At 40.6% G+C, this 18,441-nt stretch overlaps 1 protein-coding gene across 1 annotated transcript in view; it reads right to left on the bottom strand.

The window, feature by feature from the left end:
• DDX21 (DExD-box helicase 21) overlaps nt 1-18,441 on the bottom strand; it is a 28,224-nt gene that overhangs the window by 9,579 nt on the left and 204 nt on the right. The window contains exons 2-11 of the mRNA XM_029931798.1: nt 16,105-16,542; nt 13,182-13,257; nt 12,123-12,301; nt 10,581-10,698; nt 6,857-7,042; nt 5,619-5,764; nt 4,651-4,800; nt 4,114-4,275; nt 2,758-2,877; nt 1,689-1,762 (exon numbers count right to left, since the gene is read on the bottom strand). Coding sequence (XP_029787658.1) covers nt 1,689-1,762; nt 2,758-2,877; nt 4,114-4,275; nt 4,651-4,800; nt 5,619-5,764; nt 6,857-7,042; nt 10,581-10,698; nt 12,123-12,301; nt 13,182-13,257; nt 16,105-16,542 — 1,649 coding nt within the window. The remainder of the gene's footprint in view (nt 1-1,688; nt 1,763-2,757; nt 2,878-4,113; nt 4,276-4,650; nt 4,801-5,618; nt 5,765-6,856; nt 7,043-10,580; nt 10,699-12,122; nt 12,302-13,181; nt 13,258-16,104; nt 16,543-18,441) is intronic.

Here is an 18,441-nt window from a genome sequence, read left to right as displayed (position 1 = left end):
GAGACAGAGCATGAGAGGGGGAGGGGCAGAGAGAGAAGGAGACACAGAACCAGAAGCAGGCTCCAGGCTCTGAGCTAGCTGTCAGCACAGAGCCCGACGCAGGGCTCGAACTCACAAACGTGAGATCTGACCTGAGCCGAAGTCGGAGGCTTAACCGACTGAGCCACCCAGGCACCCCTATTTTATTTATAAAAAAATGTTTATGTTTTATTTATTCTAAGAGAGAAAGCAGGAAGAGGGGAGGGTCAGAGAGAGAGGAGAGACTGAGAATCTCAAGGAGGCTCTGCACTGTCAGCACAGAGCATGATGCGGGGCTTGAACCCACAAACCAGGAGATCACGACCTGAGCCAAAGCCAGACTCAACTGACTGAGCCACCCAGGTACCCTTCAGACTCAGTGGGGTTTTCTTTTTATTAAAAAAAAATTTTTTTAATGTTTATTTTTGAAGGAGAGAGAGACAGAGTATGAGGGAGGAGCACAGAGCGAAGGAGACACAGAGTTTGAAGCAGGCTCCAGGCCCTTGAGCTATCAGCACAGAGCCCAACGCGGGGCTCTAATGGTCTGAGCCAAAGTCAGACATCCAACTGAGTCATCCAGGTGCCCCCAGATTCAGTGGTTCTCTTAAGCAGAGAATGTAGACCACTATTAGAAAACATCTGGAAAATTGTCAAGACCTTCTTCTGGTTTTCATAATGCCAACCCCACTCCACTCCCAGAATACACTGCACAGCCAGAGATGCTAAACAACTATCATTCCATTTGTAGCATAATCCCACAAAATAGTTCTCTTGCTCCCAATGCCAGTAGCACTTCAGTGACAAACCCTGCTGGTTAATCTAACCCTCACCATCTAGTGGTAACTTCAAGAAATAATCAGGGGCGCTTGGGTGGCTTAGTCGGTTAAGCGTCCGGACTTCAGATCAGGTCATGATCTCAGAGCTCGTGAGTTCGAGCCTCACAATGGGCTCTGTGCTGATAGCTCATTGCCTGGAGCCTGCTTCAGATTCTGTGTCTCCCTCTCTCTCTGCCTCTCCCTGGCTCATGCCATGTCTCTCTCTACTTCAAAAATAAACATTAAAAAATTTTTTTAATTCAAAAAAGAAAGAAAGAACTCATTCTCACCAGTTGAGGAACTAGATTGATGATGATGTGGAGTATCATCTGTGACCCAATCTGATCAATCTCCATATGGCAAGGGCCCACACCATAACTAAGATATATCTCCTTAAAACGCCCAAGACAAACTAAACTATTCATAATGGCTTCCTCTGGTGAACAGGATTGGGAGATGAATACAAATTAGGACTTTTATTTTATAAAATTTTACTTTAGCACAGTTTTTATAACAAATAGGTTGTAAATTGTTAAAAGTAATAAAGCTCAAAAGCCAAATCTCCTTTCTTTTTAAATATTTAATAATGTTTATTTATTTTAGAGGGACAGATTGAGTGGGGAAGGGACAGTGAGAAGGAGAGACACAGAATCTGAAGCAGGCTCCAGGCTCTGAGCTGTCAGCACAGAGCCTGACGCAGTACTCAAACCCACAAACTGAGAGATCATGACCTGAGCTGAAGTTGGATGCTTAACTGACTGAGCCACCCAGGTGCCCCCAAATCTCTATCTGCACAAAGCCAGGCAGTAAATGAACAAGCACTACAAGAGACCACAGCAGTGGCAGCAAACAGACCTGATGGCATCCTTGCTGGAAGCTTTTATTATCTCCGTTGCAGAAGGAACACCTATTCGTTTAAATTTAATTCCCTATAAGAAAATGAACCATAGTTTAACATACAATATGGCCATCAATTGTTTTCGCTAAATTAAATTCTCTAATTTTTTATATTACCAAACATACTTAATCCACATGGTTTTAGGCTTACAGAAAAGTTGCAAAAGTTGTACCCAGAGTTCCTGTACACTATGTACCGAGTCTCCCTACTATTAGTACTACAGTGCATTTGTCAGAGCTAAGAAACCAACATTACTATTAACTGAATTCGAGTTCATCCAAATTTCTATTTTTTTCTCCAAATACCCTTTTTCTGTTCCAGTGACACATTACATTTAGTGATCATGTGTTCTGAGTCTCCTCTGATCTCTTGCAGTTTCTGCCTTTCCTGGTTTTTCATGACGTTAGTAGTTTTAAGGAGTGCCTGTCAAGTATTTTAGAGTTTTGTCCCTCACTGTGAGGCTGCCTTGGGTTCTTTATGTGCCTAAGACTGAGATTATGGTTTTGGGGAAGAAAACCAGAGGTGAACACGGTCTCATCACATCATTCCGAGGCTACCCGCTGATGTCAGCGACAGCCACGCCGGCCAGGAGTGCTTACTCCCCTCCTTCTCCATAAGCATGTGAGTACAGTCCGCTCAAGCATATGCGCAGAGATCCATCTGTCAGAAAAATCAGTCTCCTCTCTCCATTTTAAATGTATCCTTTTGGATTTTAAGCAATTCCTATACGCCCCTAATCTATGTTTAAACATTTGGGGTGTGTTCATGCTATCATTATCTGACAACATAAAACAGCCCATGTAATTGTAAATATAAAAACAAAACCACTGTTTTCAAATGCAAACTTATTTCAAAATGGGCTTTATATTGTAGAACAATGCATAAAACAAACATGTATCTAACAAGCTTTCAGTTAAGGTCACATGCTAGAAATAAAAACTTAAAATTAAAAAAACTGAATTAAAAAAACAAAGACTGACTTTAGAATTCAACATTTGCTGAATGAAGGCTAAGAACGCAGCTTACCGCTTTTTGCTCCACTTGTGCTAACTGATACTCTTCCTTGTGCTGATAAAAGCAAATGCAAATCCCCGTCCTTCCAGCTCTACCCGTCCTCCCAGAGCGATGAATGTAGGATTCCACATCCTAGTGAGTAAAGCACATGAGGGACACTGAATGAAAAGAGACAAAGACCTAAATGGTCTATGCAGAGGCAAGTGTGGTGGTTTTACTCTATACCTAGAGTATGAGGTTCTTTAGCATTTCAACTTAAATTACAGAACTGTGACCATTTTTTAAAAAGTCTCTAGAATAGTGGTCCCTATCCTATGGGAAAATCTGAAAATAACATCATCTAAATAGTATTGTGCTACAGAGCTGTAAGTAATTTCAATCTTCAACTTTCTAGTAACCCACTAAAAAGCTATTAATAAAAAGGTTAAAGTTAATGACCTCTTCTTTAACTCAATATATCTAAAAGGTGTGTCACTTCAATACGCTATCCACATAAAAGGACAGATTACGGAGATATTTACATTTTTTTTCGTATGTCTTCAAACTCCAGTGTATATAACAGAAAGTTTAAAATATTTAAAAAAATCCAACGTGCAGATTACATTTAGAACATACGTGTCAATTCAGACTGTTTCCAGTGCTCAGCAGCTACACACAGCTGTGGCCATCATACCAGACAGCACAGTCCTACAGGCTCCCTTAAACAATATGGATGCCACACACTAATCAGACTTCCTTTGTAAGAACTGGTGACTTAACGGTAATCAGGTATTTTTCTATCATTGTAAACAACCTTTAATCCTGAGGAATTTGCCAATTTGCGGGGGGGGGGGGGGGGCGGCGGCTCATGTTTGAAGTGAAGCAGAACAGGCTCCTTCAGACCTACTTTTACTTGCATGAAGCACTGTACATACCACATATCCTGATGCTTCGGTGCCCTCTGAGAGGTTCCCATCACCCACAAACGCAAGCAGTTTTAACCATGGAGGCGATCAATCACAGGCCTTTTTCCCCTTCTCTATCCTCTAGTTCATAAGTTTATGCTACCCTCACCCCGCCTAAGTCCTCCCCATCTTCAAACTCCGTTCACAACTGCACAACCTGCAACAGCCTACCAAAATCCCCTCCAACAAACAATCCATCCAACCTCTGGCCACTGACCAAATTTCCACTCAACTGTCAGTTTTGAGGGAAGGACCTCAGAAGAGGTTTGTTCTTAAAATCACCAGAGCTTCTTAGCATTCAAGAGATAGGTTATTACTAACGACATGAAAGTAAACCATACAACTTCTAATCTGTTTTAGTATTCCCCCCACAAAAACAAAAAACAAACAAAAACAAAATAAACCTGTGGTATAGAACACTTACCTTTGGCGGAGAACTCTGTACAACCAGATCAACCTCAGGGATGTCTAAACCACGAGCAGCAACATTGGTTGCAACCAAAACTCCAAAATCACCATTTCTAAAACCTTTCAGAGTGATTTCTCTCTGCTTCTGTGGAATGTCTCCATGTAATGACTGGGCATCCTGCCAAAGAAATAAACTGGCCTCAGAATACCAGACCTAACAATGCAGGTACTTTTAACACCACAAATTAGGCCTGTAAGGACATTTGGATTTTGGTGATAGTTCCACTGAGAATAACGCAAAGGGAAGAACATATGCCTTACGTGGACAAACCTCAAATCTGTTTCCACTCTGTGGTCATTTTAGAGCAACTGTGTCCACCTATACTTACTAGACAAGACTGATCAGGCCGACTTTGTCAGTGTATCCTCAGGTCTGAGGCACGGGCTCCTCACCTGTGAGGAGCCTGACGGATCAGGTGAGCGCTAAAATGTAAACCGGGTCTATCAGTTGAAAGATGCTTCCTCTCTAAAGGAAAGAGGGGGAAGGACCAACCTGCTTTATGGACACATTCTGTGACAACTCCTGGGCTTCCTTCTTGGTTTCGCAGAAGATGATAGTGCGCCCGTGAAAACCACTATATACTCGGATCACATCCCCAATAACTGCTGCCCTCTGAGTCCAGTGGCACTTGATAGCCAGGTGCTTATAGGAGGAGGAAAAAAGATCCATTTAGTAAAGCCCACCTGGAACCTGAAATCACCTGCTCCACACCAGTGGTGCCAGAAGCGATTGTTTACTATGGACTAGAGCAGACTTCTGCCACCACTGTGTGGAGAAAAAAAACCAAACTCATTAACACAGAGAGCCCTTTCTCCAAAGAGCATCTGGTTCCTCTGGTTTCTGAACAAACCAGGAAAACAAAAGAGATGACATTCCCTCGATTCCTACAGGAAACCAAGTAACTATAAGAGAAAAATTTTGGTATGCATTTTTGTCCTTTTATCCACTTAAAACTGCAATTAGTCAATTAGCATGCAGGTCTATTCCTTGGGTGAAAGGAGTTCTACGTGCTGGGCCCTAAAATGAAAACAGCTTCAAAACAAAGTATTAAGATTTCTCTGTTGCCTTTGAGTGTTTAAATTCTAGGTGTTGGGGCACCTGGCTGGCTCAGTTGGTAGAGCATGGAACTCTTGGTCTTCGGGTCGTGAGTTCGAGGCCCACGTTTTGTGTGGAGAAAACTTAAAAACAAAATCTTAAAAAAAAAATCAATTGAGTGTAATTTCTATTTACAAAATTCAGACAGATACAGATTCCAAAAGATTTTGAAATCTAACTACCAGATAATGAATTTAAAAGACAAAGATAACCACATACAATTCACACAGAAATAGAGCTTTACTTTGGCTCTCCACATGGATGTAATATTCATGTGGAAAAACAGTTTGCATTTGCCAGTCTTAATATTATTAGACAGGAGAAAAGTAATATATAAAATTCTAACAACTGAATGAATCATTTACCTCCACAGTTATTGCTGTTTTCTGAGTCTTTTTACCAATCAGGTCCACCTGTTCATACGTAGATTTCATGTATTTCTTAGCAACGTTATATACCCAATGAGGGCAAGTTGCAGAAAAGAGCAATGTCTGGGGATTGTCTTCAGAATCTTTGGAAGGAAAAAAGTCAGTATGAATAACCCAAATAAGCCTACACAGTACTCCACCTCATCCAGTTCTTCCACGGTCAATCAACATGCAGCAGCAACCACTCAAGGCCAAGCCAGACACTGAAGACAGAATATTTAAATAAAAAAACAATAAAAATAATAAAATTACATTAAAAAATAAGAAATTAAAGACACAGAGATTCTTAATGGGCAAAGAAATACTGCCTAAGTAATTTATGTAAAGGAGACTTGAAATATCAAAAGTACTTTAAAATTATTTGCTTTCTGACCACTGGCCTTTATGAACCATGAGGAAATCTGTCCATTATGAGACCTATCACCTGGAAAATACCTTTTCATTAAGCCCAGTAACCATATAGTTTAGATCACTAAGTAAATAACCTACACTAAACACCAGAACAGATTAGATTCTACACTCGTCTATACTCTCTAGCATTCCCTGAGTATTTTGTTTAGAATTCTTGTCTGTTCATTCTTTGAGGTCAGGCACTAAAAAATTTCCCCAGCCCCACCCCATCCTACCGCCCCTTTTTTAGTTTGCTCTTTGAATAACACTGCATTTTCATATAGTATTTCAAATGGTGGTATAAGTAAATAGAGTCCTTTTGGAGAGCAACTTGACAATGTACATCGAGAAACATAAACTATTTATACCTTTGAACTCAATAACTTCATTTCTGGACATCTACCGTAAAAAAAATAAATCCCAAATACTGAGGTGTGAAGGAATACATAGATGGATTAAATCATGGCAAAACCTCTTCATGCAGTGTTATACCAGATTTTTATATCCATGGTAAAATTATAAGTAACACACACATTTGCAACAATAGTACAAAATCAAGAAGAAACAGACCCAAAGCAAAGCATACCAAGCTGGCAGAATATCAAATTTTCTTCTTTTACTTTCCTCACTATAGTTATATGTGATAAATCTTGCTTTGTTTTTTTTAAGTTTCCTAAATAAAATAAATCATCCCTCAATTTAAAGTTTCATTTAACTCTTAAAAGACCACTTAATCATGACCCTTCCTCTAATCCTTTAATCACTTCCTTGGATTTGGAGCTTACCTTTCTTGTATGCCACACTTAAAATCTCTTCCACTTGATCAGCAAACCCCATATCTAACATCTGGTCAACTTCATCCAGGACAACATGCTTAAGTTTGGTGAGATCTAGCTTGCCATTCTGCAGGTGGTCTTTGATACGACCTGGGGTCCCAACCAGGATATCAATTCCATTCCGCATGCGTTCAACTATAAAGAACATCAATAAGACATACTAGTTTTTAAGTCCTTTTATTAGGTACCAACTAAATATATTTTTACTCTAAAATATTTATTAACTACAAGTACAAGGTAATATGCTAAGAATCAAAGATAAAGATACTCAAGGCACTCCTTAATCTAGTGGGAAGAACAGAAAAGTGACAATCCAGAAAAATGCACCAGGGGGAGATGGAAGTACCAGGAAAGAAAGGAATTCCTGGGCAGTAAAAACTGTCAAGGTTTCACAAACTGAGAATGAGAACCTTTTTTATTTTAAGTTTATTTATTTTGAGGGAGAAAGAGGGGGAGAGGAGGAGAGGGGGAGAGGGGGAAGGTATGGAGGGAGGGGAGAGAGAGAGAGAAGAGAGAGGAGAGAAAGAGGAGAGTGGGAGAGAGAGAGAGAGAGAGAGAGAAAAAACACGAACCAGTTGGGGAGGAGCAAAGAGAATCTCAAGCAGGTTCTACTCTCAGAACAGAACCTGACATAGGGCTCAATCTCACAAACCATGAGATCATGACCTGAGCCGAAATCAAGAGTCAGTCACCCAAGTGACTGAGCCACCCAGGCACTCTAAGAATGAGAATCTTAAAGAAATGAGAGCAAGCCCTATCAAAATAGCAAGCGCATTCTTCACAGACCTAAAATAAACAATCCTAAAATTTGTATGGAATCAGAAAAGACCCCAAATAGCCAAATCAATCTTGAAAAAGAAAATCAAACTGGAGGCATCACAATCCCAGGCTTCAAGCTGTATTACAAAGTTGTAATCACCAAGACGGTATGGTACTGGCACAAAAACAGACACTCAGATCAATGGAACAGAAGAGAGAATATAGAAATGAACCCACAACATATGGCCAACTAATCTTTGACAAAGCAGGAAAGAATATCCAATGGAATGTCAGTCTCCTCAGCAAATGATGCTGGGAAAACTGGACAGCGACATGCAGAAAAATGAACCTGGACCACTTTCTTACACCATACACAACACACAACAATAAACTCAAAATGGATGAAAGACCTAAATGTAAGACAGGAAGCCATCAAAACCCTAGAGGAGAAAGCAGGCAAAAACCTCTTAGACCTTGGCCACAGCAACTTCTTACTCAGCACGTCTCTGGAGGCAATGGAAACAAAACAAAAATGAACTACTGGGACCTCATCAAAATAAAAACCTGCATAGTGAAGGAAACAATCAGCAAAACTAAAAGGCAACCAACAGGATGGGAGAAGACATTTGCAAATGACATAGCAGACAAAGGGTTAGTATCCAAAATCTATAAAGAACTCATCAAACTCAACACCCAAAAACCAAATAATCCAATGAAGAAATGGGCAAAAGACACGAATATTCACTTCTCCAAAGAAGACATCCAGATGGCCAACTGACACATGAAAAGATGCTCAACATCAGGGACATATATCTCAAAACCACAATGAGATACCAACTTCACACCTGTCAGAATGGCTAACATTAACAACTCAGGAAACAAGAGATGTTGGCGAGGATGCAAAGAAGATTTCTTTTGTACTGCTGGGAATGCAAACTGGTGCAGCCACTCTGGAAAATAGTATGAGGTTCCTCAAAAGACCAAAAATAGAACCACCCTACAACCCAGCAGTTGCACTACTAGGTATTTATCCAAGGGATACAGGTGTGCCATTTCAAAAGGGCACATGCACCCCAATGTTTATAGCAGCACTACTGACAATAGACAAAGTATGGAAAGAGCCCAAATGTCCATAGATGCATGAATGGATAAAGAAGATGTGGCATATATATACAATGGAGTATTAGTCGAAATCAGAAAGAATGAAATCTTGCCATTTGCAACTATGTGGATGGAACTGGAGAGTATTACGCTAAGCGAAATTAGTCGGAGAAAGACAAACATCATAGGACTTCATTCATATATGAAATTTAAGATACAAAACAGATAAACCTAAGGGAAGGGAAGCAAAAATAATATAAAAACAGGAGGAGGACAAAACATAGGAGACTCTTAAATACAGAAAACAGAGGGTTGCTGGAGGGGTTGTGGGAGGGGAGATGGACTAAATGGGTCAAGGGCATTAAGAAATTTACTCTTGGAATCATTGTTGCACTATATGTTGACTATAGTGGATGTTAATTAAAAAAAAATTTATGTGCATGTAAATTTAAAAAAGTTAATTAAGAAAAGAACTGTATGTAAGGTAAGCATGTATAGAAAGAATGAGACAGGGTAGGTCAAGTATTCTCAGAAGGCACAGAGACATTCAGGAAAATGGAACTCAGTATAATGAGGTGAGGTAATAATAATGCAGTTTTTTACTCAATTGCTCTTGCCATAGAGGCACAAATACATCAGACACTCTACATTCTCCAATTCAATCCTCATAACACCCCTGCAGGATGAATTCAGTAAACTTTTTTTTTTTTTAAGTTTTATTTATTTTTGAGAGAAACAGAGAGAAAGCGAGAGAGAGTAGGGGAGGAGGGGCAGAGAGAGAGAGGGAGACACAGAATCTGAAGCAGGCTTCCAGGCTCCAAGCTGTCAGCAGAGAGCCCAATGCAGGGCTCAAATTCCAGGACCATCAGATATGACCTGAGCTGAAGTTGGACGTCCAACCTCCACCCACTCATGTGCCCCAGTAAACTTATTTTTTCACAGAAGCAAATGAAAAGAAAAATCAAGCACCCACCCTGAACTTAAAATCACACTGTGAGCAGAGTTTAGATTCAAACATACACTTTTCTGATGCCAAAGCCTAGTTTATTCAATCAAGCTGGAAAGAAATAATCACAAGCCTTGCATTCCAATACTATCATATTTAATGCCTTAAATCCCTTCCTGAATTATATTACCTGCTCTACCTAATAAAGCTTCCAGGTCTTGAACTGGGAAGTAATGGAATCCTACCAAAAGGAGTGCCTGTAACATTTGGCCCCTGGGCCTAGAGAAAAGAAGCAAGAAAGAAGCAAAGGCCCCAAAAGAGCCAGATCCATTCTCTTTGACGGATAAAAAGCATAACTCTGAATCATGACCTTCTAGTTCCAAGAGACCCGTGGACTCTATCATCTTGAGTTCAGTAAGATACCTTTGTAGCCTTTAGATAAACATAGACAAATTATATAAAACTCCAAAGAACTATATACAGGATTTTACACATCATTAATGCAGGACCATGTTCTTGACCATCTTTAAACAACAGTGACAAAAACGGGGTGCCTGGGTGGCTCAGTCGGTTAAGCGTCCGACTTTAGCTGAGGTCATGATCTCACAGCTGGTGAGTGGGCTCTGTGCTGACAGCTCAGAGCCTGGAGCCTGCTTCTGTGCCTCCCTCTCTCTCTCTGCCCCTCCCCTGCTCATACTCTGTCTCAAAAATAAATACTTTTTAAAAAATTTCTTAAACAGTAACAACAAAAGAAAACTACTACAAACGACTAAACCAGGTAAATTCAGATGTCAAGGTCAGAGAAGTCCAACTAGGGCATCTAACAATGGTTGGCATTTTCTTTCCCTCACTTTTGGGTTTACTTACATTGACCTCCATAGGGAGTTCCACCATAAAAACAAGCCACTGCCAGCTTTCTTGTGATGTCACTGAAGTCTTTGCTTACTTGATTTGCCAACTCCCTCGTGGGTGCAAGAACCAGTACCTGAAAAGGAAAAACGAATCATTGAATTCAAAGTATTATGCAGTATTTGTTTAACAAATATGGAATTCATCAGATGGTTCAACTCCTACTACTAAGTACTTTCAAAATATTTATTATGTGCTTTGCAACATAGTTTCATGTGGGGAAGGATCATAAATGTAATACAGCCCTGACAAATCTACTCAGAAGAAAAGTTTGTGATCCTATCAATCAGAAGAGAGTAGATGTCCAAACACATGGTGCCCCAGGAGTTGCTCCAGCAACTGCGGAGTTTCGTGGAGCTGCTACTACTTAGAGAAAGCATTCCAGGAAAACAACTCAAGCAAGGAGTAACACCCCTGAGAAGAACAACATTAGGCAGTCTTTGAGCTTTTATTGTCTCAGGCTCTACTACATACTTACTATGCGTTCTCCTCCTGTAATTCTCATAAGTCACTGACCTATCTGACAACTGTACCCTATAGCAAACACACATAAAAAGCAAAGCCTGGATTTAAATTCACACACCTGGGCTCCAAAACCTGTTGACTAAACCTCTAGATTACAGTAAATTTAAAGTAGAACAAAGGCAAGTTAAGGCACGACCAACATGGTTAAGGAGCTTTGAATTCCAGAGCAGTCGGAGTTTGACCCAACGACATAAAACAGGAAACTACTATAGATCCTTAAGTAGGGTAACAGCATGAAACAAGTATGATTTAAGAACAACTTTCACCAGTTCATCAGATACATTCATCCAACAGATATTTACTGAACATCCACTACATGTCGGCTGGAATAACTCCCAAGTGCTGGAATAATTCATTTGTTTAATGCTGGATTTGTTTACAGCAATAAAAAATGAATTAATGAGGGGTGAGTATGGACACTGGAAAGCCAGTAAACAAATGAGGCAGGGCCAGAAAGTCAGGTGCAAGAACCCATAACCATGATGACCACATGGGCATTTCAGGGAGGTTAAGGTTTGTCACATGCCAGTTTCTCCAGAAACAAACCCGATGAGCACCAGCCTGATAAGGAAGCCTGGCTTCTTCACCTCTTTGAGCATCCCTCCTTCTATTCACTCATCTCTACTTAAAACTGCTTTCTCCATTTAGGCAAAAATGGTCAGACACTTAATCAAACCTGTGAGCCGCAGGGGAATCTAACAGTTTGAAGGGAACACAAAGAGCATTAACACAACCACGGGGCAGATTACAATACTTAAATACACAGATTTGCGTCCAACAATCTTAAAAGAGTAATCCTACTTTAGCTTCAAATAGAGACCTACAAGATACCAAAAAAAAAAAGAGGGAAACGAAAAAGAAAAAACACTTTAAGGAGTACCCAGTAAAAAATTATACGATACAAAAACAATGCCTAAGAGAGGGTTTCTCCTGTGCAGATTTGGAGCCCCTGAGGTCTATGTTAAAGACAGTTACCCGAGGCGCACGGCCTCTTTTCCGGTCTTGTAGTTCTCCCTGAAGTTTCTCAATCAAAGGGATGGCAAAGGAGAAGGTCTTCCCGGTTCCTGTCCGCGCCTGTGCAATTAAGTCCTTTCCACTGTAGACATGGTGAAACGTCTTTGCTTGTATCGGAAACAGGAAGGTCACCCCCCGGCCTGTGAACAAATTTACCATGTTACTTGATGTTACAGTTCTTAAAATCCCAACCATGTTTCTGGTCCTAGAGAATTAAGGAATTCTACTTTCTGGTCAGAATCTATAAGATCAGGTTCCAATGCATTCTGGTAGTTTGGAATCTGCTTGACTGAAAAATACCAACACACTTTAAAGCACCAAATTAGGGGTGCCTGGGTGGCTCAGCTGGTTGAGGGCCCAACTTGATTTTGGCTCAGGTGATGATCCCAGGGTCCTGGGATTGAGCCCCACTTTGGCTTCACACTTAGCATAGAGCCTACTTGAGATTCTCTCACTCTCTCTCTCCCCCTCCCCCCCACTCTCACACTTTCTAAAAAATAAAAAGTAAAAAAAAATTACAGCACCAAATTATAGTAAACCTCTTTTAGAAGTTTAGTTACTTGTCACGTAATCTCATCCATAGGTCAAGAGACGCCCCAAATCTGGATTTGCAATCTAGACTATGCCACACCTGATTCAGAAACCTCTACTCACACATCTGTGACTACCTAGTTTGTTCAGAGGCACACCGCTAGGCTGAGTTCTGAGTCAAGTTGGTATTATGAAGAGATGCCTCACGAAGTGGGAGAGAATAACCAAGAAAATACGAACATGGCATGAGCCATTTATTTGTATCAGTAGAATCAGTCCCCCCACACTTCCGAATATACATATTGGCTTGAATATAATTTAATCACCTATTTAAGAGAAAGCAAAGCCATCACTAGTATAGTCCTATACCGTATATATAGATCTACATCATCATGTGGTTCCACATATCATCTTTTGTCTCAACAAAAATAGGTGGAGTGCTTCTAAATAATACATTGTAACATTATACAATAGTTCCAAAAGTATTACCTTTGAGAAGTTTAATGGTCCCTTCAGATATGGGAAAATTAGAGAAAGCTCCTTCTTTTTGTTCCGCGGGTATTTCCTATCAAGCAAAGGGCCACAGAAAGAAGTTAGTAACTTTAACCCCACAGATAATCACAGAGAAGCCTTCTGAGAAAGAAACAACAGAATCTATTCAAAAACATCTCTTCTAAATCAACCAAAAAGACACAGAAACTTTGGTATGTAAATCGAGACCCAAAAAGGAAATCCCAATCACCTACAAGACCCTAACAAAAGGAAAATGCAAACATATACTGTATATATACCATGTGTAGCCAGTTTAAGGTAGATTCAGTCTCAATTAAGAACTATTCTGTTGCCATCCCGTATCAACAATATATAGGGGCGCCTGCGTGGCTTGGTTGGTAAGCGTCTGGCTTCAGCTCGGGTCATGATCTCACGGTTTGTGGTTTGAGCCCCATGTCGGGCTCTGTGCTGACAGCTCAGACCCTGGAGCCTGCTTCAGATTCTGTGTCTCCATCTCTCTCTGACCCTCCCCTGCTCACACTGTCTCTGTCTCTCAAAAATAAATAAAAAACATTAAAAAAAATTTTTTTAAAACAATATATAAGAGTCCCCCCTTATCCAAAGGGGAGATCCCCAGTGGATACTTGAATAGTAAAGAACCTTATTATACACACTATGTTTTCTCCTATGCACACATACCCATGATAGTTTAATTTATAAACTAGACACAGTAACACACTAATGACAATAACTAATAAAAATTATGTGAATGTGGTCTCCCTCTCTAAATATCTTCCTCTACTGCACTCATCCTTCCTGTGATGATACAGGATGATAAAATACCTGTATGAGGAGATGAAGTGGGGTGAATGATACAGGCCCTTCTGACAATGTGTCAGGAGGAGACTCATTTACTCTGGAACATGGCCGATGAAGCAATTGAAATCCCAGAAAGAAAAACTTCAGATGAGCGGGGACTACTATACTGCTCAACAGGTCATTAACCCCTCTCCATAGTCACATCTTTCACATATATTCACAGAAAATAAGGAACAAACATTTAGGACAAGGTGATCACTATGGCATTATCTGATAGTAAAAAATTTAAATGCCCAATACAGGAATTAAGTGGATTTTCTCAATATTTATATAATGGATTATGGAATCAATAAAAATACCGACTTCGGTTCAGGCCATGTTCTCATGGTTTGTGGGTTCAAGCCCCACACTGGGCTGTGTGCTGACAGCTCAGAGCCTGGAGCCTGCCTCAGATTCTGTGTCTCCCTCTCTCTCTGCTCCTCCCCCACCCCCCACTCAGGATGTTTTTTTCCTCTCTCAAAAAAACATTAAAAAAATAGAATACAATGTTTATATAAAAGTGGAAAAGGCTGGATACAAGATTACATATAGTACAAACCTAATCTGATAAAAAACTAATAGTTACATATACAAAAAGTACTGTAAAGAAACATCAAACATTCAACAACAGGCTACCTCTGTACCTCATGAGTATTTAATATTTACTGAATTAACGAATGCTGAAATTCTAGGAAGCTTGGTTTTAGTAAATTCTGTATTTTCTTTTTTTGTGTTTATTATTTATTATTTAGCGAGAGAAAGAGAGAGAGAGAGAGAGAGAGAGAGAGAGAGAGAGAGAGAGAGAGAGAGAAGGAAAGGGGCAGAAAAGAGAGGGAGACACAGAATCAGAAGCAGGCTCCAGGCTCTGACCATCAGCACAGAGCCTGACCTGGGGCTCAAACCCATGAACCAGGAGATCAAGACCTAACCTGAAGTCTTAACCATGTGAGCCATCCAGGTGCCCCAAATTTCTATATTTTCTTAACTCTCTAAATCACATATTTATAATCAGAAAACAAAATTTATTTATTAATTATTTGAGGGGCACCTGGATATGAATCAAGGAGAAAAATTTTGAATGTTGATTATGACCTACATAGATAATTAAAAAAAAATTTTTTTTTAGTTTTTTTATGTTATTTATTTTTGAGAGACAGAGAGAGCGAGCGCGAGCAGGGGAGGGCCAGAGAGAGAGAGGGAGACACAGACTCTTAAGCAGGCTCCAGGCTCTGAGCTGTCAGCACAGAACTGGATGCGGAGCTAGAACCCATGGACTGTGAGATCATGACCTGAGCCGAAGCCGGGCGTTTAACTGACTGAGCCACCCAGGCGCCGGCCCCCCCCCCCCCGCCATTTTTTAAACATTTATTTATTTTTGAGAGACAGAGTGTGGGCAGGGGAGGGACAGAGAGAGAAGGAGTCACAGAATTCTAAGCAGGCTCCAGGCTCTGAATTGTCAGCACAGAGCCCAATACAGGGCTCAAACCCACGAGATCATGACCTGAGCTGAAGTCAGCCGCTTAATGGACTGAGCCACTCAGGCACCCTACAAATAGATAATTATTGGAATTAGAATTTCTTTGATGACTGAGTTTCTGAACTAGCTTCCAAGTGCATATTCAATCATCAGGTTCACGAGTGAGTTAGTAGACTAGTTAACGGCCAAACAAAAACTTAGCAAAATCAAACAAAAGCCTTTTCAGTGGCTCTACTAATCATGATTTTTTGGTGAAATCCCTGAGGGAAGCTAGGGCCTGTTTTCATAACTATAATCCCTCCTTTTAATTTCTGACTTGCAAATAAGCAGACCAAGTGTGGAGAGAAGGCATTCCCTAAACTTAAACAGACCTGCTTCTTTACAAGGAAACCTTCTGACCCTAAGCTATTTTTAAGATGAAGTCTTACCCTGAATGCAGGCAGCACACAGCTCAAGGGACCCCACCCATGAAGCGTCAACACATCAAATTTTCTCTCGCTTTTAAATAATTTGGGTAGCAATTACCTACTTATTTATCTGAAACCACAACGAAAGATACGGTCTACATAAGAAATGCAACTTTACCTGCTCTACTTCACTGTTACTTTCTTCACTGGAGTTAGAGACAGGCCCAGAATGAGGTAATCCATTCTTCAGTTTGGGGCTTTTCTCTCCAATGTCTCCATTCATTTCCTTTTCTTTTTTCATCTTCTTCGGCTTAGGAGCACCTATTTCTTCTTCAGAAGGCTCCTCACTTTTTACTACTTGTTTGGTTTTAGGAGAAACAACTTTCTTTTCAATGGACTCCTTTGGTTTCTTCACACTTTTGATTTTAGGAGAAATAATGTCATCCTGAGATGGCTCCTCTTTCTTTTTTGCCTTTTTGGGTTTAGGAGAATTCATGTCAACCTCAGAAGACTCGTCTTTCTTTTTAATTTTTTTAGCTTTGGGTGAAATAGTTTCTTCTTTTACTTCTGTTACCTCTTCAGTCTTACTAGACTTTGGCTTCTCTTTTCTACCTTTCTAAAAAATTAATAAAGAAAATACAAACTACTGAGCAAAGCATGTATACATTTGTATGATACATCAATTCTGGATTATTTCAATATCATGTAATTATGAAGAACACAACTTGGGGGCATTTTTCAACATTTGCACCTTCTCCTTGCAGCAAGGCAAAACATTATGCTTTTTAGTACCATTTCTTAGTTCTAGGGAAATAAGTACAGTGTATATCAATGATTTTAGTATCTCAGAAGAGAATCCCTCTTGGTAACTATTCAATTCATGTTGGTTGAACAAGTTGTAAAATCAAATTTTCATAAGGGATTTGGGGTGGTTCATGGGATGCTCCAAGAGTTGTACCAAGAGGTACAACTACAGAAAGTGATCAAATACAGTTTAATTTAATTCTAATAGAATTATAGGGCCATATATGTCCACAGATGGGACCGTATTAAGCAGATTTCTTTCTCTGCTACAATTCTTGAACCGGTAAAACAGGGATTCATAATATCTGTCTTGGCTATCTGACAAGTACAAATGAATTTACAGAGACACTTTATGAACCAGAAAGCTATAAAATCCCACAATCTATCACCCCACATGATTAAAAACAAAATCTAACTTAAAGAAGAAAAAAAGCCCAAGTTACTAGGAAATAGCATGGGTGAAACCTCAAAGCCAAATCAGACTATGGCTCCTACCTGAAATATGTGACCTTTCCCAACTTTTCCTTTTACTGAAAATTAATTACTTAATATTACCAAAACCGACAGGTGCTTAGCCACTGTAAAAACCTCTCCAAAAAGCCAATCACAGAAATACAAAGACTATATAACATTTAGCTGAAATCGGCCTCTCTCAACCTTCAGGCCCCGCCTCTGCTCTCAAACCATGGATAAGGGTGATCTTTCCCACATGATCATCTTTCAGACATTTGAAAAATAATCTGGTCTTCTCCCCACAAGACTTCAGTTCTTTCATCCCTTCGTTCCACTAAGTAAGAGAGGATTTCCTAACCCAGTGGCCTTTCTTGGAATGTAAAGGTGTTTGGCCATCTCTCTCTTCACTTGACCATCCCACAACTGAATACCTTCATTGATCCTGAGCAGGTTAACAAGAACCACTTCCTCCCCACGTGTGTGGACAAGCCTGTGCTCCCTCGGCTTCCTACAATGCCAAAATACTGCTGTTGTAAAAGCTCCCCCATCAAAAAGACCCGTAACAGCCAAGAAAGTAAATTCTAAGTCATGTACAATACAAATTCAGGGACAATCTTTGTTCTCACTGACTGATTCTATCTCAGAACAGAGACCCAGTCACAAGTGAAATCACTAGTAACAGTAAAGAGACGACAGGTATCAAGGTAAGTTAAGACCACTACACACTGCTGGCCTCTATCAAAAATACGGTGTACGGTTAGCACTACAACACTATTACATTTCCAAGGGAAATCCGGTCAACAGACATTAAGCTGAACTTAACTACTTCATCTTCTAAAGGCCGCTTACCGAAAAACAAACGGAATTTCCCGTACTACTACAGTAAAATGTCACTGCTGACGCCGCCCTCGTGTGCAGGTGGGTTGGAAACGTGGCTAGTCTAGGACAAAGCTTCAGTCTCTACCTGGACTGACAATTCCCTCCGCTCAAACCCGGAGTTAGTCTGAGCCTGAGCCAGCAACGTGGGGCCCAACCGTGAACATCTAACTGCGCGTAAGATGCGGGGCGCCCAGACTGCAGAACCACGTGGGAGCGGTATTCACCCCAGCTCCGGTCCGCCCGGGCAGCTCTCGGACACTGCTCGCTCCCCGGTGGCCGCCGGCCGAGCCCCACGCCGGGCTCCGGACGCGCCGGGTCCGCGTGTGCGCCACGAGCTCCTTAGCCGGGCATTCCCCCCCCCCCATCCTGTACCCCGCTC

This window comes from Suricata suricatta, chromosome 2 (genome assembly GCF_006229205.1).
Source record: "Suricata suricatta isolate VVHF042 chromosome 2, meerkat_22Aug2017_6uvM2_HiC, whole genome shotgun sequence".
Taxonomy (NCBI): Eukaryota; Metazoa; Chordata; class Mammalia; order Carnivora; family Herpestidae; genus Suricata; species Suricata suricatta.
The sequence above is the reverse complement of the archived record's forward strand: the minus strand, read 5'-3'. Positions and strand labels throughout refer to the sequence as shown.